This window comes from Rhineura floridana, chromosome 12 (assembly GCF_030035675.1).
Source record: "Rhineura floridana isolate rRhiFlo1 chromosome 12, rRhiFlo1.hap2, whole genome shotgun sequence".
Taxonomy (NCBI): Eukaryota; Metazoa; Chordata; class Lepidosauria; order Squamata; family Rhineuridae; genus Rhineura; species Rhineura floridana.
This window is the reverse complement of record NC_084491.1, coordinates 26,924,338-26,950,052: the sequence shown is the minus strand read 5'-3', so window position 1 is coordinate 26,950,052 and position 25,715 is coordinate 26,924,338. Positions and strand designations below refer to the sequence as shown.

The 25,715-nt window shown below is 46.6% G+C and overlaps 1 protein-coding gene and 1 non-coding gene across 10 annotated transcripts in view; both read left to right on the top strand.

The window, feature by feature from the left end:
- ROBO3 (roundabout guidance receptor 3) overlaps positions 1-25,715 on the top strand; it is a 364,199-nt gene that overhangs the window by 317,121 nt on the left and 21,363 nt on the right. For all 9 annotated transcript variants that reach the window (XR_009758609.1, XR_009758611.1, XR_009758610.1 and 6 more), the window contains 7 exons: positions 10,603-10,684; positions 15,217-15,385; positions 19,317-19,483; positions 22,093-22,214; positions 22,910-23,126; positions 25,178-25,302; positions 25,509-25,680. Coding sequence is in view for 1 of the 9 variants with exons in the window: in XM_061592244.1 (XP_061448228.1) it covers positions 10,603-10,684; positions 15,217-15,385; positions 19,317-19,483; positions 22,093-22,214; positions 22,910-23,126; positions 25,178-25,302; positions 25,509-25,680 (1,054 nt within the window). In the remaining 8 variants the exon portion in view is untranslated. The remainder of the gene's footprint in view (positions 1-10,602; positions 10,685-15,216; positions 15,386-19,316; positions 19,484-22,092; positions 22,215-22,909; positions 23,127-25,177; positions 25,303-25,508; positions 25,681-25,715) is intronic.
- On the top strand, positions 23,334-23,452 carry LOC133368877 (5S ribosomal RNA). Its single transcript, XR_009758791.1, has one exon. It is a non-coding gene; the product is annotated as a 5S ribosomal RNA (ribosomal RNA).

The following is a 25,715-nucleotide window of genomic DNA, read 5'->3' as shown; positions in this document are numbered from 1 at the left end:
GCATTAAGCGGTGTATAAATCATCATTGTCATCATCATCAATAAAGCTGGCCTCTGCATCGTTCTTCCTGCTCACTGAGATTGTCATCTGGAGCCCTTGTCCAGGTGCACCCAAATAGGGCAGGCATTAGGGATAGGCATTGTTGGGCAACAGCTGAGGCCCACAGCCTTGTAAGGCTGCCACTCTCTGGAGACTCCTGCTCTTTGGCCTCTTTGTTGTTCCTTGCCTGTGTTCACCTGTGATCACCAAGCGTGTAAGCAATGACAAGAGTAGGGAGATACAGCAGAGTCCTCCACCTGTTTCATGGAGCGCTGGGTGGTTGCATAGATTGGCCCCAGAGGGAAAGGTCAAGCAAATGGGCAGTTATGCCTTGGAGGGAAGGGGAGAGCCCCACAGATGGCAAATTGACAAAGCCTCCCCCCAAACAACAACTTGGAACCGATGCAGCCCCCACCAGCAGGAGCTAGGCAGGTGGCAACAAAGAGCTGGCACAGCAAATGGTAGGATGTCAAGCCCACAGGATGAAAGGACACTGTTTCATTTGCGCTGGTGGAAATTTTGATGCAGCCGCAGCCCTCAGGAAGCATCTGTAAGATCGGTCTCCAGAGGAGGCACATCCAAATGGTCAGAAGGCAAATGCTATATTTTGTGGCTCCAGTATTTACCTTTACGCACAGCGCAACCTGGCAGTACATCATGTGCATTTTGACACATTGCAATAGCGTGCAGATCTACAGCTCCAATTCCCCATGGGTCCAACCCACACCACATCTCATGATATCTTCACATAATCGTCCCCATTACAAGTTTATTTATGCATAGTTACAATATAGCACAGCAGGGTGGTGGTGTTTTTTAAGATGATAGGAGATACAGTGTTTCTTGTTCCAGTGGGAAATTGGAGCTGTAAACCACACCGCCGTTGTAAATGCATTAAAATGGATATGATTCAGCACCACATAATGGTTTGATAGCCAGAGGAAAAGACATTATGTGCATAGAAGCAAACATGGAGGCCTCAGAACATTTGCTTCCTCGCCATGAAGACGCTCCTCCAGAGCTCAATCCAATCAATGAGACGGATAGGCAGGGTGAGAGTGTTCCATGATCTACTAGGATGATCTGGGGTTGTGGGGCCATCAACAGCTAATTGCTCCAAACCTCCAATCAGCAAGGAGTTTTCTTAGAAGACAACTATGGGAAGTGAGCGAGGAGTGACCAGTAGCAACTAGTGTGGTAGGACAGCAACCTCCCATCACCAGCATTGCTGTGGCTTACCTGGATGGAGATGGGGTAGGACGATGATGAGGTTGAGGCTGTGCAGACACATTGGTGGGAGCACTGGATTGGCTCTGCCAGTGCTTCCAAGCAAGCTCACCATGCTCTGCCCTGCCCCACCCCATTCAGGTCAGCTACAGCAATGCTGATGTTAAGAGGGCAGCTCCGCCCTACCACACCAGCTGCTACTGGGAATGACGGGGCCCAGAATCAGTCCCCCACTTCCTAAAATGCTATGCTTGTAAGTTCTCATGGATGTATTAGAATGGCATGTGACTCAACTTCCAACCCATGGCACATTCCACACTCCTCTGTTGTCTCTTGGTTGACATCTGGGGTGAAAGATACGGCCTGGGGGCAGGAGTGTCCAGTTGCAGTACAGATGAATGGATGTCTATAGGTATCCTTGCATGGGAATAAGACTTTCCAGGCCTCTGCAGCTTAAGGCCAAACTAGACATGATGTTAACTGTGTGATTGCCATTACCATTTCTATTTTTAAAAATTACACACACATACACACACACATGCGTGCACACACACACACACAGGTTCTCCTGAACATCACCACCCTTCAAAGCTGATATAAGTTGGCGCTGATGGAAATCTCCCTACTCAGAACAACAGCATCTTGGGAAGAGATAATTTTCATCAGGCCCATGGTGAAAAAACAGGATTTACCCCATTCCTCATGGGCCCGATCCTGACACACACTCCATATCTGTTATTTGGAAGAATAAAAACTAGATACATTGAATGCAGCCATGCATTTGGCATCATAGCTGTTTTGGCCCTTGCTCTGCTGTCGGTAAAGCCACATGATCTATTCTTGGGTGGAACATAACCATGACGTCCAGGAAATGGTGGTGGCCTCAGAAGGCTAGACTTCGGTGGTACCCTGGACAGCTCCAGGCAGGGCTCAGACTGGCGATTTTCAGATGTTGTTTCAGTAGCACTTATCCTCAGGCTGAGTTTTAAAAAGGAGCTGCAGCTCTGTCTCAGGTGATAGCTCCGCTTTCAGTAAGAGGAGCCTCTTAACTTAGCAATCATTCTCTGATGGAGTATGGGAGACTTTGGTTCAGGGTTGGGATAGGAGACCTCAGACCCAGGGGCCATATGCAACCATCCAAACCTCTTTATTTGGAAGTCAGGACACTCCCCAACACAACATCCTCAGGCTGAAAGGGTAGCCCAACACAACATCCTCAGGCTGAAAGGGTAGTGGCACAATTCCACAAGTGCTTCTAGTTTGTGATGTGCATCTGGGGCTGACCTTGATTAGTGCAATTCCCTGTCCCTTTCTGAATACCCACCCTCCTCCCCTGAAGAAGAGTCTGACCCGAGGGTCATGGCACCAACTGATGTTGAAGAATGCAAACTTTCCACTTTCACAGCTTCCATCCTGGAACTCCTTCTCAAAACAAAAATAAAACAAAAACCAACAGGGAAAGGACTGTAGTTCAGCAGTATATCAAAAGCTTTGCATGTAAAAAGTCTCAGTTTCACCTCCCAGTTTCAAGCCCTAGCACCTGCAGGTAGGGATGGGAAGACTTTGGTCTCAAACATTGGAGAGCTGCTTCTAAGCCAGCTTAGAAAATGTGCGTTTGGATAAAACAATAGGTTTGAAGTGGAGGAAAGCATGTTTATGTTTAGATGGTGGATGTGTGTGTTGTAGTGAGCCCTATCTGAGAAAAAGCATTCCCTCTTAAAGCATTGGAGTGAATGGGGAATACTTCTAAAGTGGTGCATGCCTCCTGTAGATTTTAGAACTACTTAGACGGGGAGAGGTGTTTTAAAACTTGCTGCCTAGTTCATAAGTGTGACTTTCTAGAAGGATTTAATTGATCAACCTAGCCAATGAATCAATTGAAAAGGTTACTGTCTTTATTAATATCATTGGTTTGTATCTAATGCTAGTTCTACTGAGAGTAGACCTACTGAAGTTAATGGACATGACTAACGGATTCATTCATTTCAGTGGGTCTACTTTGAGTAGATGACCCTCCGTGGCTCAGAGTGGTAAACGGCAGTAACGCAGCCAAAGCTCTGCTCACGGCTGGAGTTCGATTCCAACGGAAGGAGGAAGTCGAATCTCTGGTAAAAGGGGTTGAGGTCCACTCAGCCTTCCATCCATCAGTGGTCGGTAAAATGAGTACCCGGCATACACTGGGGGGGGGGTAAAGAAAGGCCGGGGAAGGAACTGGCAATCCCACCCCATATATATGGTCTGCCTAGTAAACGTCGCAAGACGTCACCCTAAGAATTGGAAATGACTCGCACTATAAGTGCAGGGACACCTTTACTTTTTACTTTGAGTAGAACTTAAATGGGTACAACCCATTATGATTATTATCTATACGGGATCATTACAACTCTGTCAGGTAGGCCAGGATTATTTTCACCATAGTCCAGAGGGTAGACCCATGGCTGAGACATGTTCAGAGCTAGCCCAACCACACAAGGATCTTTCTCATTCTCATTTTCCCTTTGTCAACTAGTAGTGCAAAGAAGAAGGGAAAAAAACTTATTTTTCTTTGAAAACCTCAACCCTGGGAACTCAGTAGATCATCCCACTTCAATCAGGTACCTTCCAGGTACTTTCATCATTCCTGACCATTGACCATCCTGGCTGGGGCTGATGGGAATGGAAGTTCAAAAACATCTGGAGGGCACCAGGCTGGGGAAGGCAGCAATAGATTGCATCTAATGTGCTTGCATAACAACTTACTCTATTTTCAATAAAAGTAGCTGAACATACGAAATTTCCTTGCATCGAGTCAGAACCACTGCCACAACTTGCCCCAGCATTGTCAACTCTGACTGGCAGTGACTCTCCAGCATTTAAGGCAGCGGCCTTTCCTATCACCTTCTAATTGATCCTTTTAACTGGAGATACCCAGGATTGAACCTGGCACCTTCTGCATACAAGGCGTGCATTCTAACATGAAGCTGTGGCTCTTCCCCAGCTCACAGAATGTGGGCTTTCTTGATTTGCGTGATTTGAATCATGAACTGGGGCATATAGAATGCAGAGGCCCAAGAGTGGGGGAGGGAGAAGCTATCCTGACTCAAGATCTCAGGCGGAGCTCTTGGGGGCAGTATGTAGCACTCTCCCCACCACCACCGCCAAACAATCTCAAACTGGGTGTGTCCAGCCTGCCCTTTTGCTGCACCAGAGTCGGATCAAGCAATGGGGTAACATGGAGGTTATTCATGAATTACTTATCAAAACACAGCGCTCACGCTAAACATTTGTTTAAAAATTGATGCCGGCAGTCAGCGGGGAGTGAAATATTTCACGTTAGTTTTGTGCCTTCATTGTGTCAGAGTCAGGGAGGTTAATGCATCTGCCGGGTCCCAGCGCGCCTAATAGCATCGTTTTATAGCAGTTGTGGCTCTTTGCCCAGGAAAAAATTAGAGCTGTCTGGTGGGTTGGAGGGCGAATATGAGTTAATGGTCCCCCAGGACGGACTGCCTCATCGGGCCATTCTGATTCATGGGGGGAAATAGGGCACCAGTCCCCAAGCTGCAGCTCACAGCCCACCTGATGAGGACATTAAAGTCATCCCTCTTACTGCCCCATAGCACAGTCATCAGCATGACAAGCTGCAGGTCATTTACAACCTCCATTCACCTGCCTTTGCTTATGGGGGGGACACCATAGCTCTCCATGGGAGAGCATATGCTTGGCGTGCAGAAGATCCCAGGTTCAGCTCCTAGTATCTCCAGTTCAAAAGGTCAGGTAGCAGTTGATGGAACAGACCGCTGTCTGAGACTCTGAAGAGCTAGCTGCTGCCATTCGAAACAGATTATGTTGGACTCAATGGTTAAATAGGCTGAGCTACTATAAGGCAGGTTCCTATAGTGTACTTGTATGAATCAATAATCATGCATAGCAAGAGTGGGGAACCAGTGGCCCTCCCAGCCGGCATGGCTCAGTGATCAAGGATGGTGGAAGCTGTAGGCCAACAACATCTGGATGGGCAAAGGTTCCCCCTCCCTGATCTATACCAATTTGCAGCTGACACATTGCAAGAGTTAGTCTTTCCAGTTGTAAGAAAACAGTTCTTTTGGAACCTTAGAACAGCCTTTGCCAATGAGGTGTACTCCAGATGTTTTAGACTACAACTCCCATCAGGCCTAGCCAGCATGGTTGTGCTGGCTGAGGCTGATGGGAGTTATAGTCTAAAATATCTGGAATGTACCAAGTTGACAAAGACTGCATTAAAGACCAGCAGATTAAAGCTGTGATCATAAGAACATAAGAAGAGCCTAACTGCTGGATGAGACCAATGGCCCATTCAGTTCTCACTGTGGCCAACCAAATGCCCCTATGGCAAACCCAAAAGCAGGACCTCAGCACAATAGCACTCTCCCCACTTAACTGGGAGCAAGCCCCATTGAACTCATTAAGACTTACTCTGAGTAGACATGTACAGGATTACAGAAGAAGCCTTTGAGAACAGAGCCCATTTTATCAGATACCTGAGGTATTATCCCTAAAGGATCAAATCTGCAGGTTGCGAGTGCTGGTTGATCCAGCTTTGTCATGGCACGCTTCATCGGACCTTCCAGTTAAGAGGTATCATCCAGGATTTTGGACGAATCTGATTGTTCACGGGCTCATTATTATCATGAGCTGCTGTTGTATTTAGCAGAGGTCACCAGCATGGTACCTGCAGACACACATGCACCCACAGAGGCCTTCACCGGCGCCTACAGGGCCCTCATTCCCTCCCCCTGCTCAAATTAGACTTGACAGAGCATTCTTTTGTAGCCACTAGAACAGGTTGTGGTGTGAGTGGGTGTGGTGTGCCCATGACAGTTTACCTGGCTTGCAGATGTGTCCATGGGCCCAAAAAGGTTGGCAACCTCTAATTGATATAGTCTGTAATAGTTTTTTTAATAAAAAAAATCTGTTTTCTTTTGTTGTATGCTTTTATAATTGCTCTGTTTGATGTACTGCAGTGTAAACCACTTGGGATTTCAAGTCAATGAAGGGTGATTTAAATAGTTTGATAAATACATTTCATAGCATGTCACCTCCCTCTCCTTCCAGCTGGTGTGCCTGCTGTGATCTCTCGTGGCCAGAGATAGCTTGGTCGCAGTTATTCATGCCCTGTCACAGGTGTGGGGAACCTTTGGCCCTCCCGGTTTTGCTGAACTACAACTCCTATCAGCAACATCTGGAGGGCCAAACATTCCCACACCTGCCCTATCTGTCTGTCTGTCTGTCTATCTATCTATGTATCTAGTCTGTCTGTCTGTCTGTCTAAAATATTTATATTCGGCCCTACTACCCTAAAATAGGGCACTCAGGGCGGCACACAATACATCATACGCAATAAAAACATGCACACAAAAAATTAAAATAGATAAAAATACATTTAAGAAATCTAGGGAAGTGATATTAAAATGGGACTAAAGAGGTAAAACTAAAAAGGGGGGAAATAAAATCAGTTTCAGGCTATACCTTCAGTCCCTCCCAAAGGCTCTCAGGAACAAGATTGTTTTCAAAAGTCTCCGGAGCACCATCAGGGAGAAAGCAGAGTGGGCTTCTTAGGGTAGGGTATACCAGTGTTTGGGGGCCAACACTGGAAAGGCTCTCTCCCATGTGCCTGCCATCAAGACTGGATGACTGCAATGAGTACTTCTGACAGACTTCAATCAGTTGAGAATCATGTTGCTAGACTAACTGGGACCAGTCCTTGGGGACATTCCTCACTGATTCTGAAGCACCTTCGCTGGCTGCCTGTCCATTTCCAAGCACAGTTTAGTGATAAAGCTTAACACCCTGTGGGAGATAATAGTTTCTATGCTGTTTTACCACTCGTGTTTATTGTGAGGTTGTTAGTCAATACCAGCACTCTGAAGTTTTGGGGAGGGGAGGGGAGGGGAGGGGGGGGTCCTGTTTTTCGCTTTCTTTCTTACCTTACTTACTTGTGCTCACTACCATTTTCTGTATTGGAGCTATGCAGCTTACATGCATTGAGGTGACCATTGGAGCCCCTTCCTGAAGTTAGATGAGTGGCTACTAATGAGAGGGTCTTTTGGGGTGTGGCGCTCTGTCTGTGGCAGGGCTCAGGAACCGTGGCTGTCCAGATGTTCTTGGTCTCTGTGGCACCCCTGTTGCCCTTAAAGGGCAATTCCCTGATTTTTCAGGCCTTTGCCCCCACAACATGCTATGCCTTCCAACGTCCTCTTGTTTCGCTACCACCAAGACCTTTATCTTAGGCCCAGAACAGCTTAGGTATGTGAGGAAGTATGTGCAAATACAAGAGCCAGTGTGGCGTAGTGGTTAGAGTGTTGGATTACGACCTGGGAGAGCAGGGTTCGAATCCCCACACAGCCATGAAGCGCACTAGGTGACTTTGGGCCAGTCACTGCCTCTCAGCCTCAGAGGAAGGCAATGGTAAACCGCCTCTGAATACCGCTTACCACGAAAACCCTATTCATAGGGTCGCTGTAAGTCGGCATCGACTTGAAGGCAGTCCATTTACATTTTATGTGCGAATACCACTGTTATGTTGCTTTACTCTCTTTTAGTAGAGTAACTGAGTCTCAGACACAGGATGATGAAACAACAAACATGTATTAAAACAGTAAATGAAAATAATATTATAAGAATCTATTAATCCTGCTCTATCCTATCTAAATACCCAGTCCCTCACTATCACTCTTACTAAGCCCTGTTCTCTAAATCCCCATCAAATCCTGCCTCTCACAAACTTGGCCCTGTCTATCTCAGCATAAATTCCCTCACTATCTTCACTCAGATCATAGCCCTGTCGAACTGACAAACTGCCACACCCTCAAATTGGACCATTCACCACCCAGTCTCTCAGCCAATCACATGCCGGACCCCTCAACTTCTAATTCCTCCTTCCCTCCTCTCATCTGCTTACCATATACAGCAATGATGAACTTAAATACAGTGGAATATTCCCAATTCCAACTCCCATCAGTCCCAGCCAAAGGTTCCCCATTCCTAATCTATGGAATGCTCATCTTATCTCTTCTGTCCTTACAGCAGCAAGCAAAGGCTTTTTTTTAAATTATTTTTCCCAGACCCTTTTAAATGTCAAGCTGAACTTTCTTTCATTTTAAAGTGCCACTATGGTTTTTCATCTGCTGTGTTTTATTAACTCTGCCATTTTAATTTATTTTTGATTCTTTAATGTTTGAACTGGGTTTCTTTAATGTTAGCTGCCCTGGAAATATTCACATTGGCAGGATATCTACTTTTAAAAATAAATAAAGCAGTCTTGTAAGGTAGCCCTGTATCCTTAACCCCATCTTGCAGATGCCGAGGAGGGTGGAATTATGGAAGAAAACTACATGGTAGTTAGTTTTATTAATCCCCTATTACAGAGTGGAGGGGTGAGGCCAAGGCAGCTTAGTGGATTTGCACCTAAGGAATGATTTAAAACAGCTCTAGGGTGTTTACACACAGCTCTGTGGTTTTGCCACACTTGGAGTGCTGCATGCAGTTCAGATCATCGCACCTCAAAATGGAAGTTGTAGAGCTGGAAAAGGTGTAGAAAACGGCAAGCAAAATGATCAAAGGTCCGGAGCATAGCCCACACATAAACTATGGAATTCACTACTAAAAGCTGTTGGGATGGCTGTCAACCTAGCTGGCTTACAAGGAGGTTAGACAAAATCATGGAGGATGAGGCTATCAGTGGCTATTAGTCATAATGGTTGCATATTATCTCCAGGATCAGTGGCAATATGCCTCTGAATGACAGCTGCTGTGGAACAAGCAGGAGAGTGCTATTGAGCTCAGACTCTACTTGTGGGCTTCGGCCTCTGGTTGACCACTGTGGGATCAGGATGCTGGATTAGATCAGCCTTTGGTTTGATCCAGCAGGATTCTTACACTATGTTGTTGTGTCCTATACACAGTGGCTTTTAATCAATGTTAGTCCTACTCAGAGTAGACCCACTGAAGTGAATAGACATGGCTAACGTAGGTTCATAATTTTATTGGGTCTACTCTGAGCAGGATTTAGTTGAATACAACTCTGTGCATATCCAATGGTTAGGACCATGTGTGGGCAAGTGCATCAGATGAGCAGGAAGGCATAGTATACTCTCGCTCCTCACCACACACAGACGCTTAATCATGGTACATATTTATTTATTTACCATTTTTATTTAACAACTTTTGTATACCACTTGATTGTAAGTAGAATCTCTAAACAGTTTTTAAAAAACCAGAAAGTTTGGCAATAAAAGGCAAAGTTAATAAGTATTTTTAAAAGAAATCAAAATATAATTAAAATCAACAGTTAAGCCTAAAATGCATGCCATCTTCTACATGTCTGGATAGGCTTGCTTGAACAACAATGTCTTTAGCAGGTGCTGAAAAGAGTACAGTGAAGGCACCTGCCTGATGTCAACAGGCAGGGAGTTCCAAAGCGCAGGTGCTGCCACACTAAAATACCTATTTCTTACAAATGCAGAACATATATTATGTGGCACCTGTAACAGCACCAGTTCTGCAGATCAAAGCGGTCAAGAGGGAATATAGAGGGTAAGGCGATCCCTCAAGCAAACTGGTTGCAAGCTCTTAAGAGCTTTATATACTAATAGAAACACCTTGAACCTCCTTTGTTAGCAACCTGGCAACCAATGTAGATCTCTGAGCAGAGGTGTTATTTGCTGTCATTCCTCTCAGCAGACATGCTGCAGCATTCTGTGTTAACTGCAGTTTCCAGATCAAGCGCAAGGGAAGGACCATATAGAGTCCATTGCAGTAATCCAGCCTTGAAGGCCAAGACTTCATATCATCCAGTTCAGCTCACTCTTAGCCAGCATGTTCTTGTGAGCTGATATATGGCTCCTACATTAACCACTGTATTTTTTTTTTCTTAAAAGAGACTTGGAGGAGCATTTCCGCAACTGAACTCTGTACTGTGGAAAGTGACAAAGAGATGCAAGTTGAGCATTGAGACATGCCCATTAAGCCCCAACTCCTACTTTTCCCAATGGCCTGAGAACAAACATGGGCCTTCTTCCTAGGAATCAGAGCTTGGAAAAGTTACTTTTTTTGAACTACAACTCCCATCAGCCCCAGCCAGCATGGCCACTGGATTGGGCTGATGGGAGTTGTAGTTCAAAAAAGTAACTTTTCCAAGCTCTGCCTAGGATGCAGTGTGGATTCGCCCACCTGGCCCCAACACACACACACAGAGAGAAAGGGGTCCACCACACAACAACTACTGTCTGGAAATGAAAAGGCGAGACACTCCCAAAGCTCCTTCTACAGTTACAGTGAGCTGTCGGTGGAAATGAATAATGTCCTCCCTTTGTGTTTCAGGTTTCAGATTCTGGGCTGTATGTTTGCATTGCTACAAGTTCAACTGGCGAGACACGATGGAGCGGGTTTCTGGCGGTGCAAGGTCAGTGATGTTGAGGGAAGGGTGGGAATTGAACTCAAGGTTATGCAGTTGACATGAGCAGATGTTCTTTGAATGTGTTCACTGAACATGCAAAGGAGAAGCAGCAGAGATTAGCATACACTCCATTGGTGTCGGGGGGAAGGGGGCAATACCCTACCCCCCAAAAAGAGATGAAACACAGTCCTCAGATTCCTGGCTTTCATTTTTTAAAAGGATAAGTTTCTAGTAAAATCTTCTTGTAAAATCTTGAGATACAAGTCAAAACATACAGGCACTATCATTCTCATTGTTTTGGTAAGAAACTAGCCTGCTCCCCACTTTATGTTTTACCCCCCCCCTTGGAAAAAATTTTACAGATCCCCATGATGCACCTGTTATGCCGGAATAACCTGTTGCCTTCTAGGAGTTGGAGGGCAACTGTTTGAAGTGGGGACCCTCTGTCAATTTCCCCAGATCAGTGGGGCTGGCGCTTGGAGTTATGACGAGAGCTGTTGCTTCAGTAAGGAAACACAGATTGGGAACCTGTCTAAGAGTTGGAGGCTCCCCCCTTAAGAGAGCCGTTATTCCCCTGACAGAGACACCATTTCCAGAGTGATTTAACAGTCAGCCCCTCTTCCCAGAGAACTCTGGCAATGGTAGTTCTGTGCAGGAAGTAGGCGCCTCCGAACAACTCTTAGCACCCTTCACAAAATACACTTCCCAGGATTCTTTGCGGAAAGCCATGACTACTTAAAGTAGAATAAGAGTGGAATAGAGCTGGTATAGCACAGTGGGGAGGAGAGCCTGACTGAGAGTCCAGAGTCTGTGACTTCAAATCCCCGCTCGTGTCTCCTGGGCGTCAAGGGCCAGCTAAAGATCACCCCCACAGTGAGTGGCTCAGGGGTTACGTGCCCTGCCACCTGTGCAGCCATGGGAAAGCTGCATAGTCCCAAGGAGCCCAGTTGCCCCCCAGCTGGCAGTTGCGGACAAGGAAGGGACTGGCTTGTGCAGCTGTGGCAAGCTGAGCAGGCCCTAGCCAGGTGGGGAGGACTAACCTCAGAGGGAGGCAATGGTATATCCTCTGTGAATACCGCTTACCATGAACACCCTATTCATAGGCTAGCCATAAGTCAGGATCGACTTGAAGGCAGTCCATTTCCATTTTCAAGAGTGCTTGAATGTGGTCTCCGAGTGTGTAAGAGAGACAGAAAGGCCAGTGGGGGATTCCAGCCACCCACCTACTGGAAATAGCACCTTCCAGAGGAGCGACTTTCTCCAGGAGAGGAAAGGGTGCAGTTCCCTCTCTGTACCAGCAGATCTTGATCATTATCTTTTCACCCCCAACTGATGCTGTTTGCATTTTAAAAAAAGCACTGCATATTGAATACACAGATGCATTTAGCATCACATCCAGTTTGGCCCTTAGACATGTTAAGTATTCAACTGTGTTTTGTCTGCGGTAGAAGAGGGTCAGTTCAGAAATTCCTCTTTATATCTCTCAGGGCAGCACTTGAGCAGACTCCAGCATATATCACTGTTTGGTATAAAATGCATTTTCTTTAACACTGGAATTCACCTGCCAGTTGCTGAGCTCCGTGCGAGAACAAGCAGATGAAATTTTGGAGCCATGGAGGGATTTGGACTCACAAAGCCACAGCTGTCTCTCCAGGCCTTCAGTTCTAGCTTCACATGTGTCCCTGAGGCAGTGAACTTCCCTGTCTTCAGCGCAGGAGTCCTGCCTGTGCTGGTATATGAGGATGGCTCATTTAAAAAGCAATAAACTGCCCTCCCATTTTGAGCCCAGCAAGCACATTCCTGATTCAAAGCGCCGTGCAGACAGTTAAATGCAAAATCACCTCAAGGAATAAATGTTGTTGATGTGGAGAGGTGATGGTGAGCCAGGTTTCCTGGACCCTGCACAAGATTTTAGGGGATTTTTTTAAAAAACGTACAAGGAGCTCTCCTTTCTCCAAGGTTGGTTTTGGAAAACTACCAGCCCGTGAGAAAGCAAATCCTCAGTCACACCAGGCTGCATATCTACACACATACACCAATGCTCATTTGTAGATTTGCTAGTTACAAAAAAGCAACATTAGTCGTTCTTGGGACTGCTGATTCTGCCTCCCAGATGCGCAGCAAGTTAGAGGCACAGATCTTACCTAAACCTGGCCCATAGCAGCTGATTGGTTTGCTTTAATGTAAGCTTACCTTCAAGGGAGCACTTGCTGAAATGTTAAGCCTTCCTGCATTCTAGAGCCAAAGGAAAGGCTAGCAGAGTTTTAAAATAAATAAATATTTTTTTTGCTGTGTTTATATCAGATTTTTATCCCACTCTTCCTCCAAGGAGATTGGGTTGGTGTACATGGCTCTCCATCTACCTTTTACCCTACCAACACCCCTGTGAGGTAGGTTAGGCTGAGAGATGGTGAGTGTCATCCAGTGAACATATGTGGTTGAGCAAGGATTTGAATTCAGGTCAAAGTCTTAACACTCTTCTTTCCTATACCACACTGATGGTAATAATGCAGAACTGGTATGGGGGGGGGAGGATCAGCACTAGGAGTGAACAAGTGGGATCTGCAACAAAATGTAGCAGCCAGCCAGCCATGCCCACAGCCACAGTACTCCATTCTGTTTCCCATTCCCCTTACAACCGTCAGTCAGCATCCTGTGGCCTCTGAGCATGCTCTGACCTCACATGGACTGTTTTGCCCTGTTAGCAGAGCAGCAAAACAGCATTGTTGCTGAGCTGTGTGTGAATCTTACCAGAAGGAGCACAAATCACATGATACCCTAGGTTTAAGAAAAATAAGAAAGTTTACTTTATTACTGGAAATGCATGCTTGATGGAAAAGTTCCTAGTTCTAACTAAACTGGAGATGCAAAGACACATACTTGCTCTTTGATCTATTGCTGCTGGAGGGAGAGACAAAGGAAAGATATCTTCCCTCCCAAGGTGAGAGAGTTAGGAAATGAGCCCAGTAACCCTAAGAGTACCAGTCCAGCACTGAAGGAAGGTTAGCACAGGTTAGGTCAGAAGACAGTCTAGGAAGCTTGGAGGTTTCCCTCTCTATTTGCCATATCTCTATACAAGCCCACCCAAGTTGAGTTGCATCCCAACACTTCCAACGTTCTCCATCCCCATTTTAGAGTTCCCCCCTCCTCCTAAAGGTCTTTTGTACTTCTGTAAACCTTGAAGTTCCCCCCCATGCCTGCTGATACCTCCCCCTTGTGCCTGGGAAGTGCTGTTTTGGTTGCATAAGCAACGGCACACACAGCCTGAACACTGGAAACAGAAGGAATGAATTGCTGTTGGGCTGAAAACCAACATCTAGTTCAGGCTTAAATAATACAACAAGCTTCCTTCAGTCATACATCCTGCTGGGGCCTCCTTCCCTTACAGGGCAGAAGGATATTTCTGTCATCAGGGATTGTTCAGGCATTGACCACCTCTATAGGAGAACAAAGGGGGACAGTTAGCCTTGCTGAAGGTTTCGCTCATATCTCTGGCTATGGCAACTGAGATACATTAGCTTACATTGTCACTGCTGTGAAGCAGAAGTAGGTGGAAGGTGGATCAACTTGATGGACCACTAACCAGTTTTAGGTAGACCACCTGGTGCCTGCTATTAGAGCATAAAAAGAGCCCTGCTGGGTCAGACCAATTCTCCACCTCCAGTATCCTGTCCCCCACAGTGACCAACTAGATAAATAGGAAACCCACCAACAAGCCACGAAAACAGTAGCCCTCCCTTGCTGTTGTGCCCCAGCATACTGCCTCCAGGCCTGGAGGATGCACATAGCCATAATGATTATTATTTATTATTATTATTTATTTATTACATTTATACTCCGCCTTTTTTTCATGATAGAAACCCAAGGTGGCTTACATATGGTTCCCATGCAGTCTCCCAACCAGGCACTGACCAGACCTGACCCTGCTTAGCTTCAGCAGGGTGCTGGCCTCATGTGCCTTCAGACCAAAGCCTGGGACCAGTAGCCATCGATAGTAGCCATCGATAGATCCTGTCGTCTGTGACAGGTGTGGTGAACCTTTGGCCTACCAGATGTGTATGAACTACCACTCCCTATATCCCTGCCCATTGGCCATGCTTGTTGGGGCTGATGAGAGTTGCAGTTCAGCAACATCTTGAGGGCCAAAGGTTCCCCATACCTACTCTGTGGATTTGCCCTGTCCCCTTGTAAGGCCATCAAAGCTGATGACCATCACCGCATCCTGTAGGAGTTCATTCCATAAAGCAACTCTGCTTCCTTTTTCCTGTCCTGCCATCAGTTTCACCGGATGAACCCAAGTTTTAGTAGAGGGGGGAGAGAGTGCATACTCAGGACCACTTCACAGCACAGACAGGTTATGCCTTAATTGTTAAGAGAGTCTGAGCATGCATCCTTGCTTTGTAAACTGAAGGCTCATTGATGGACCACAGCGTGGCTGGTAAAAACCATGCAGGTAAGCTGTGCAAAGCAGAATTTATCTTGCCCTCCATAGGGTTTACTGCCATTCTCTTCCTCTTGTTCCACATTTGCTTCTCCAGAGAATGGGGCTGACCTCCAGACACAGCTTCCAGAGCCAAGCCTTCTTCCAGGACCCCCCTCAGCCCCTCTGGTCACCGACGTCACCAAGAACAGCGTTGCTTTGATCTGGAAGCCAAACCCTGTGAGCGGGACTGCCACCATCAGTTCATATATAATCGAAGCATTCAGGTAACTCACATTACTGCCAGAACGTCACTTTTCCAGGTGTCTTTGGACACAAAAGAGAGATACAGTTTGAGGGTGATAGAAAGTGAATAAACTTAGTCCAGGAATGGGGAGACTTTTTCATTCCAAGGGCTGCATTCCCTCATTGCCAACCCTCTGAGGACCCAGTGCCAGCAATGGGCAGAGCCAAAAAAGTGGGGGGAGGCACATTCTCAAACAAACGCATGCACACATCATACACACTTGTAGATACATGCAGGGCTCCTCCAGACAACATATTTATTGAGTATTCACCCTGCTTTGCTTGCACAATGCATATAAAGAGTTTAGATTGTATTTTGGTCTTTATTGAGCATTCATTGTGATTTGTTTGTGGGAACAATGAACATTCATCCTGACTTGCTTGGGGATGTTTATACATCTTCCTGTTAACCATTCATTCATGAATCTACAGTATTTCCCTGTCACTTTCATAGCCACAAGAAGTCTATTTCCTTTAAAAGCAGATTTTTTCGCACTCGGGAAGTCGATTACTTTAATCCACTGTAACTGCACAAACCTGAACTTCACGGTATGCGCTTGAATCCCTCCCATACAATATAGACAGTCTGGAGGCACCCACACATAAACATGCAATTTGAACACACATGCATGTATACATACATGCAGACAGGCACACACACATGCAGATCAGCTGTGGTGCCTGTTTTTCAAATTATCTGAGGCGTGATTTTCATACCCTTTGTAATTTTGAGCTGGGTGTCTCTGTCCAGCCCAGTATTGCAATGGGTATGAAAATTATGCTTTCCCACTCTTTGGATGATTCCCCACACCTGGTTAGTGATGTAAAAAGGTATTGCTTTCTGAACTGTCTTCATCACAATCAGAGCTGTTTCCATTCTGCTGCAGTTCAGTTTCCACCAAATACTCCATTAGACTGTCTGCTATTTAACTGCTGTAGTCCTGAAGAAGCAGAGAAGTAGCTTTGCAGAAATTGGAAGAGCCTGCTTCAGACCTACAGAGCCAGGCCCCCTCTGCCCAGTCTGTTTTGCTACGATAACAGCTCCCATCTACACATTCAAGGCTGAATTGAGCTCAAAGCACACTGAGATTCTGCAACCCACTGGCAAGATCAGAGCCTTTTTTTTTTTAACTCATCTCTTTCCTCCTGGGATAAGTGCTCACATGAACAGTAATAGAGTTGCTTTCTTTACTGGGTGGAGTTTATAGTTCCCTAGAGAAACACACAGATCTGTAAACAACCCAGAAATAGCAGGACAGGTATCCCTGTTCTGTTATCTGAGAACACCAACGTCTGGATCTCACTGAGGTAAGGAGGACATTGGTGTTATAAAGGACTGAATCTCTTCCCCCCCCCGATTCATCAGCTCAACCAAATCTGTCTTGAGCTGGGTTTTTAGAGGTCAAGGGGGAAGATCCACACAGCTGTGTAAATGCTTTGCTGTCAGCACCTTCCTGAGCAGTATGTCACCGCTGCCGAATCCATACTAAGCTTCCGTTTGTCATTCCCGCCTACAGCACGTCACAGACCTCCCCGCACTCAAATTCTTCCTTCCTGCGCCTGAGTTGCTAAGGTGCCTCATGAACGAAGGCGAACTTTTCTCTTTTTTCCTCCACATGGTTTGTGGCCTCTAGCAAAACTTACCTTGGAGCCATCTGCTCTGGAGTTGGAGGAGATTTGTGGGGAGCGCAGGTGGCCGAGAGATTCGGTTTGCAGTAGGAAGTTCTGCAAACATGGAGGCAGCTGGGCTGAGCAGTAAATCACTGGATGAGCGGATTATGCGTGTGTGCCTGTGGGTGCATGTGCGTGCGTGCGTGTGCAGGGACACGGAGCTGTGTAGTTAAAGAGCAGCATGGCATCAGCTGTGAGTCACCTTTAACGTGGGCTCGCATCTGCGTGCCAAAGCTAACAAATTAGTCTGTGCGTGATTCATTCTGTCCAACTGCTCCATTACTGCTGTTGAATGGAGGAGGGGAGCTAATCTTTTTTGGCCTGAGGGCCACATTCACCCTTAGCCAACAGTCTGTGGGGAGGCACATGCCAGCCAAGTGCAGGGCCAAAAGTGGCTGTGACCACACCACCCTCTTGCAGGCAGGCATACACAAGATGCCCACACGCAACACCAACCCTCCTCAGCTGATCCATGCAGATCAGCTGAGGTGGTGGTGGAGGGTAATTTCTTCATCTCTGCTCATCAAATGATGGATCTGATGCATAGGGAAGGAGCAAATTGCACCAGGTTTAAACCACTCTGCCGACCCCAGGGCTGGGTTTGCTTATTCTCCTTTTTGCCACAGCTGCCAAAATTGGTGATGACCTGGGCGGGCCAGAAAAAATTGCTGGGGGTGGGGCACATCAGGCCCCAGGGCAGCAATTAGTTGTTGATGCTGTGGACTATATCATATCATTAGCGTGGCTCTGCCCCTTAGCTGGCCGCAGTCCTCAGACTTGCCACCAGGGGCACATGGAACCTTTGTATACACACACACCATTTGCCACAGGACACAATACACCCTAGAAGCATCATGGAAGGGTTCAAAGGGGACATGTTTTTTTATTTCGGAATGAATAGACCTGGCTAAGGCACAAATTCCCATTTACTTCCAAAGCTGAGCCAGAAGCCCATTTCCCCATTAAATTCCAAACTTTGAAAACTCTGGGCAGTCCTTTAGATAGTGTTTTCTGCACCCTCCGCTCTCCCTAGAATTCAGTAGTTAAGTCTAAAAAGAAGGACTGGGACTGTCAGAGGCCACACCCTACAACTGTGTCCCTTCTAATCCTGAATATGTCTGTGATGAAGCTGTGCTTAATTAGTAGAGACAGAGACTTTGCACATGCTCAGAAGCTCTCTTCTTAATGCAGGGCCAACTCTGGGAGTGAGAGGCCACCCGGCAAAGTGTTATCTGCCTCTCCAGACATCACTGTCCCCCAGCAGGCTTATTGGCACCATCAAGATTATTGCTGGCAGATAACATCACCACCACCACCTCTGGCAAACCAGCCACCATTTTAAGTTTTCCACAGTGCCCTAATGTAGCATCTCTCCAGAGCACTGTTGGAAATTTAGAAACAGCAGGCCGCACTTCAGATCCTGCTGCCTTCACCCCGCACCCAAGGAAACAGGCAGGCAGGCAGGTGTGGCATCAATGTTGGTGGGCCCTCCTGGGGGTGCTTGGGCACTGGCAGCTACCCCAGGCATCCGAGTGCTTCTGCTGGTCCTGGCTTGAATGCATCACCGATTTCCTGGCTTTTGGGAACCCTCCAGGATATTCCCTCCTGCTGACGTGTTGATCTGGGGGACCTTAGTTTATACCACGCCATCCCCTTGGTTTTGTGCTTGGTTGGAACATGTCCTCGAACCCTGCCATAGTGCCACTTGCTTGCCTGGATGGAGGACAGAGAGAGGTGTGTGGAGTATATGTAGAAACTAGCCTACTGTGCAAAGGTAAAATGTGCATTTGTTGCTCCACCCATTTTTACTTCTGGCCCTGCCCACCACTGACATGTGGCCCTCGGAAGGTTGTCCATTAGGCTGAAAAAGGTTCCCTGCCCTTGGCTAATAAAATATCATTATTTTATTTTTCTATTTGTAATTACATTTCTATCCCACATTTCCTCCAAGGAGCTCAAGGTGGTGAACAAACATGCTTTCCCCCCTCCCCAGTTTGTTCTCACAACAACCCTATGAGGTAGGATTTGCTGAGAAACATGACTGGCACATGGTCACCCAGGGAGCTTCATGGCTGAGTGGGGATTTGAACCCTGATCTCCCAAGCCCCAGTCCAACACTCTAACCACTACACCACACTGGCTCCCTTTCACCCCACCCTTTCCAGGCATCGTGGGAATCAATGAAGGGCCACTGAGGATGGACCCTCCACCTCTTCCTTGTCCAATTCTGTTCTGTTGCAGTCAGTCTTCAGGTAGCACCTGGCAGACGGTAGCAGATAATGTGAAGTTGGAGAAGCACACAGTCAGTGGCTTGAACCCCAACACCATTTACCTCTTCCTCATACGGGCGGTCAACACCTACGGGCTAAGTGACCCCAGCCCCGTCTCGGAGCCAGTTCGTACACAAGGTGAGATTCCCCTGTGCCAACATGCTGGATTGGGGATTAGAATTGTTTGAAGACAGGCATGGTTTCAGAATGGGGACAGTTAAGTCAAGTAAGAGTCTGCATTTAAATGGTGTTATGGGGGCCTCCCCTCTGAAAATGGGGAAGGGCGACGGCTCAGTGGTAGAGAACATCTGCTTTGCCTGCGGAAGGTCCCGGGTCCAATCCCCGTCATCTCCAGGTAGGGCTGGGAGAGACCTCTGTCTGAAACCCTGGAGAGCCACTGTCAGGCTGTGTAGACCATCAGCCTTGGGTCCCCAGTTGTTGACGGACTACAACTCTTATCATCCCTGACCGTTAACTATGCTGTCTGGGGATGATGGGAGTTGTAGTCCGACAACATCTGGGGACCCAAGGTTGAATAACAGTGGTGTTGACAATACTGGACCAGATAGACCAGTGGTTTGACTCTGTATCAAGCAGCTTCCTGTGTTCTTATGGCTTTACAATGAGGGGGAGCTCTTTAGATGGTAATGTGCATTATTTCACTTACTTCAAAATGTGGTCAGCCATCACTGCTGCATCTGGGGGCCCTCCTGCTGAGCAGGAGGTTGGGCTTCCACCTGAAAGTTCTGCCCTGATGGCACTACTGAATGGCCATACTCCCATTGGGAAGGTAGGATAGCAGCTAAAGGACCGAGCCTTGGATCAACCATTCCTCATCGCCTGACGCATAGTCCCGTTTTTTACAGGAGGGATAAACCTGGCTTATAGGGTTATTATGAGGAATGCAATGCTACACAAAAACTAAGCATCATTACGCGGAAAGAGTTATTTTCTGCCTACCTCCAGCCTTTGGTTTCCAGGTAAAATGTGGAGATGTGGACAAGTCTGCCACAATTATGGATGCTCCCTTCTGCTCCTTGGCCCTAGGGTCTCTAGATCAAGAATAACCAATGTGGTGTCCTCCTGACGTTGTTGGACCAACTCCAGTCATCCCACCATCCAAGCTGGCTGGGGCTGATAGAGTCAAGTCCAACAGCATCTAGAGGACTCCAACAACCTCTAGAGGACTATAGGTTCCCCACCCCTGTTTTTAAATGGATTAATATACAACAGCCTTCTCCAACCTGGTGCCCTCTGGAAATTTTGGACTATAGTTCTGCAAGCCCCAGCCAGCACAGTTGATGGGAGCTGTAGTGCAAAACATATGGAGGGCCCCAGATTGGTGAAGGCTGATATTCAAGATAAGCAGATGTGCCCATTTCTTTAATTTGCATGCATTATGCAGGTTGCAGCATACATACTTTAAAAGCACAGGTTCCATAAAACCCTATAGACAGTGCTCTCATGTTGCAACATTGACTGCACTGTGGCTTTTGGCTTATACACTCTCCCATTTTCCAGCTGTTTGAGTAAACAAACCATCTTCATAAGATGGAGAACGTGTGCACCTCCAGATGTTATTGGACTTCAGCTCTCATCATCCCTAACCGTTAGCCATGCTGGCTGAGGCTAATGGGAGTTGGAGTCCAACAGCATCTGGAGGGATACAGGTTCCCCAACCTTGTGCTAGACAAGAAAGTAAAGGGAAGTAAAACTGAAAAGGAGCATCCTGTGCACATGAGGTCTGAAGTTACTATGGTCGTCATTGCTAATATCATTCTATCCCTCCTTCACATGTTACTTTAAACATTTTAGAGGCTGCTTTTCCAAAGTAGGTTCCGAGGAGTTTAGGACAACAGAGAGAAACAATTAGAGCTGCCTGCAACCATAAAATTGATCAATACTAATGAAGATAAAAAGCAAACAAAATAGCACATATATCTTGATAATCAGCCAGTCAAAGACATTCCTGTAAGGATGGTATGGATTTTTGTTTGTTTGTTTTTTGCTTCATAAAATCAAGTTCCTAGCCATTAAGATTACAAGAAACAGCTTGAGATATGTAAGCAACACCTGGTGAAAGCTTTGAGACACATTCCATGCAAGGATCCCAAAAGCCAGCAAAAAAACAAAACAAAAAAAGGTTTTGCAACCCATCTGCAAGGCAAGCAAAGAGGAACAATTCCTCAGTTCCAATGGGAGGTCATAGAATCATAGAGTTAGAAGGCGTCTCAGAGGTCATCTAGTCCAACTCCCTGTTGGGATCTGCAATGCAAGATGCAACTATGGTATCCCTGACAAATGACTATCCAGTCTCAGCTTCAATGCCTCCACTGAAGGAGGGCCCACCCCCTCTCCCAAAGCAGCCTATTTCAATTGGGAGTAAGCTCCACTGAACTGAATGGGACTTATTTCTGAGCAGGCATGGTTAGGATTGCAGCCTTCATCTATGGCTCTCTTTATCAGTCAATATGTCACTTTTCTTGCACGATACTTAACACAGCATACATCAGTATTGCTAGGCAGTCTCCTACCCCGGCACTAACCAAACCCAGGCTTCCTGAGACAACTATGCTCAGTGGGTGTTTTTTTTATCACCTGGCCATTAGGTTCACTAACAACACAACTGATGTGGAATTCTCTGAAAGGAGAGTGTAGCAAGCACCCAAATCCATCTCCCCAAGTAGAAAAAGCTAAAATGTTGTGCCATGGCCTGCCTTGGCCTCACTTCTTATATGACTTGGCAGATGTAAGTCCTACCAGACAAGGGGTAGATCACCGGCAGGTCCAAAAGGAACTTGGTGAAGTTGTGGTTCAGCTCCAGGAGCCCGTCGTTCTCACCTCCACCACCATCCAAGTGACCTGGACTGTGAGTACCTGCGAGGACACTGATTCTTCTTGAAATGGCACACGTAGTGTGTCAGCAGAGGGCAGCTTTGTGATTGCATTATGCAGGAAAGGTAGCCTTAAATGGGGATTAGGCAGATTCATGGAGGATAAGGCTATCAATGGCTCCCAGTCATGGTGGCTGTATAGCTTTGAATACCATTATTGGGGGAACAATAACAGGAGAAGACTATTGCCCTCTTGGCCTCCTTGTTGGCTTCCCAAGAGCATCTGGCTGGCCATTGCAGGGAAGAGGGCATTGGACTACATTGGTCTATAGTCTGACCCAAAAGCGTCATTCCTGTGTTTGACAGTACCAACCTTTGCATCCCCACCCCAGCTTCGGAAGAAATTGAGTATTGGGGGGCAGGGTTAATTATACACAAAAACTAAGGCCAGAAGCAAGAAAATCTTCTGCTGGAGCCGGAAAGCAACTGCTTCATGTTGCTTCCCGAGAAAAGTGCAAGATTGGCACAAAAGAGATTTATCTATAGCTCTTGGAAACGGGGCACAAATAGGCAAGAAGGAGATAGGTCAGAAATTTGGGGGAAGTGCAGCAGAATCATCAGCAAGAGGTTTGGAAGCAGAGATGGGAGGTTGGGCAGGCAGGTAGTTGAGCTCTGGCTGTTCTAGGCAATGGTGTCACATCCAAGCAGTTAATGGTTTATCTTCTTCTAGGTGGACCGCCAGGCTCAGTTCATCCAAGGCTACCGAGTGATGTACCGGCCCAAGAACAGTGCCTGGCTGGTGCAAGATGTGAAGTCACCAGCTGAACGGAACACCGTCCTAGTTGAGCTTCACAAAGGCCAGGAGTACGAGGTCAAAATTCGCCCATATTTTGACGAGTTCCAGGGCATGGACAGTGAAGTGCTGCTGGTGCGCACCCCAGAAGAAGGTAGATATGGAAGGGGAGGGAAGCAAGTGTCTCTAGGCTCCAATTCAGTCTCCTCACAAAATGTAATTCATGGACTGTTTCCAAAGGCCTTTATCAACAGAAGCTTGCGTTCCATACCTCACCAACACCATTTGGCTGTGCCTCTTGAAAACAGCAGTTGCCTGACATCATTATTTTTTATTTAATCAATCAATCAATTAATTAATTGCCTATGGCCATACTACCCTGAACACACCTGATCTCATCTTATCTCGGAAGCTAAGCAGGGTCAGGCCTGGTTAGTACTTGGATGGGAGACCACCTGGGAATACCAGGTGCTGTAGGCTTAGAGGAAGGCAACGGTAAACCACCTCTGAATACCTGCTACCATGAAAACCCTATGAATATATCCAAAAAAGCTTCATAGGGTTGTCATAAGTCGTAATTGACCTGAAGGCATATAACAACAAATTTATTAATATATTTTTATCTCGCCCTTCCTCCCAGTGAGAGCCAGTGTGGTGTAGTGGTTAAGGAGTTGGACTATGACCTGGGAGACCAGTGTTTGAATCCCCACACAGCCATGAAGCTCACTGGGTAACCTTGGGCCAGTCACTGCCTCCCAGCCTCATGAAAACCCTATTCATAGGGTCGTCATAAGTCGGAATCAACTTGAAGGCAGTACATTTACATTTTTTCTCCCAATAGGAGCCCAGGGTAGCAAACAAAAACACTAAAAACACTGTAAAATATCATAAAAACAGACTTTAAAATATATTAAAACAAAACATCTTAGAAACATCTTTTTTAAAATGCTTTAAAAACATCTTAAAAAGCAATTCCAACACAGACACAGACTGGGATAAGGTATTTACTTAAAAGGTTTGTTGAAAGAGGAAGGTCTTCAGTAAGCACCAAAAAGATAACAGAGATGGTGCCTGTCTAATATTTAAGAGGAAGGAATTCCAAAGAGTAGGTGCCACAGCACTAAAGGTCCGCTTCCTATGTTGTGTGGAGTGGACCTCCTGATAAAATGGTATATGCAGAAGGCCCTCACCTGCAAAGCATAGTGATGAACTGAGTATATAAAGGGTAAGATGATCTTTCAGGTATCCTGGTCCCAAGATGTATAGGACTTTGTACACCAAAACCAGAACCTTGAACTAAGTCTGGTAATATAAGAGCCTGACATAAGAAGAGACCAAAGGCCCTAGTCCAGCAACCTGTTCTCACCATGGCCAACCAGATGCCTCTGGGAAGCCCACCAGCAGGACTTAAGTGCAACAGTGTTCTGCTCACTTGTGATTCCCAGCAACTGGCATTCATTGAACCCTAGAGGGAGAATACAGCTATCATGGCTAGCGTCCATGATTATTCTCCCTGTGTTCTTCAGCCATGCTCTGTCATTGTTGTCATAATCATTGTCTGTTTTTGGCAAACCCAGTCCTGCGAGGAGAGCTGGAGAAACACATGAAAACTGCAACCCTCTGGTAGCTGCAAATGTGTGAAGCATTTTGCACGTAGGGAGAAGTTACAGTTCTTCGTGCTCTAAGCAGTCAGATGCCCCAAGCCTATTCCTAGCGAACCACATTGTGCCTGCTGATTGTTAGGTTTCTTGAAAAGAATACCAAACTAGGTACACTGTAATTTGGTCTAGGAAGACACATCTTGAGGCAGGGATGGGGAGCCTGTGGCCCTTCAGATGTTGTTAGACTGCAGCTACCATTATTCTTGACCATTGGCCATACTGGCAAGGGCTGATGGGAGTTGAAGACCAAAAGCAGGGGGTGGGGCAGGGGAACAGTGAGGTCACCAGCGCCTATGAAACCAGGTCTACAGCAGCACCCTTCCCTGTTGGCTGCTCCTGGAACAATGACTTGGTCTTCCTGTGCATTTCAATGTGCAATGTTCTTAAGGCTGATTAAGTTTAATGGGACAAATGCCTGATAGCCTTTTCTTTCACTGCCTGCTGTGGCACAGCTATGTGGCATTGCAGAACTCAGGATGGCGTCCCCAGATGCCACGTAGTCCTTCCTCTGAGCAATAAACTCCTTTTATTCCATCTCATCCAGCCCCCAGTGCTCCTCCTCAGGCAGTTACTGTAGTGACGGTGGGGACCAGCAATAGTACCAGTATCAGTGTATCCTGGGAGCCACCTCCACCCGAAGAGCAAAATGGGATCATCCAAGATTACAGGGTAAGGTCATAACTCTCAGAATATCCTTGGGTGACCTCTAAATTTAAGGCTAGCCCCAAAGATTAGCAGGTTCGACTGAAGGCTTTGAAGGCCTAAGTGCAGCAAGAGCTGCAGTGGATGCTGGGAAATAGTGGTGGGAAGTTTGCTTTTGCCACAGTGTGTCACTTCAGCCATTGGTCACAACAGTCCTTCACTTCTTGTGGCAGGTTTGGTGCCTGGGAAACGAGTCTCGCTATCACATCAATAAGACAGTGGATGGCACTGTACGCTCGACAGTTGTGCTGGGCCTGGTGCCAGGGATGGTCTACCGCACAGAGGTGGCGGCAGCCACCAGCGTAGGCATTGGAGTGAGGAGCGCCCCTGTCACTATTCAGATCAGTGAGTACCCAAGGCTCATCCCAAACATTAACTGG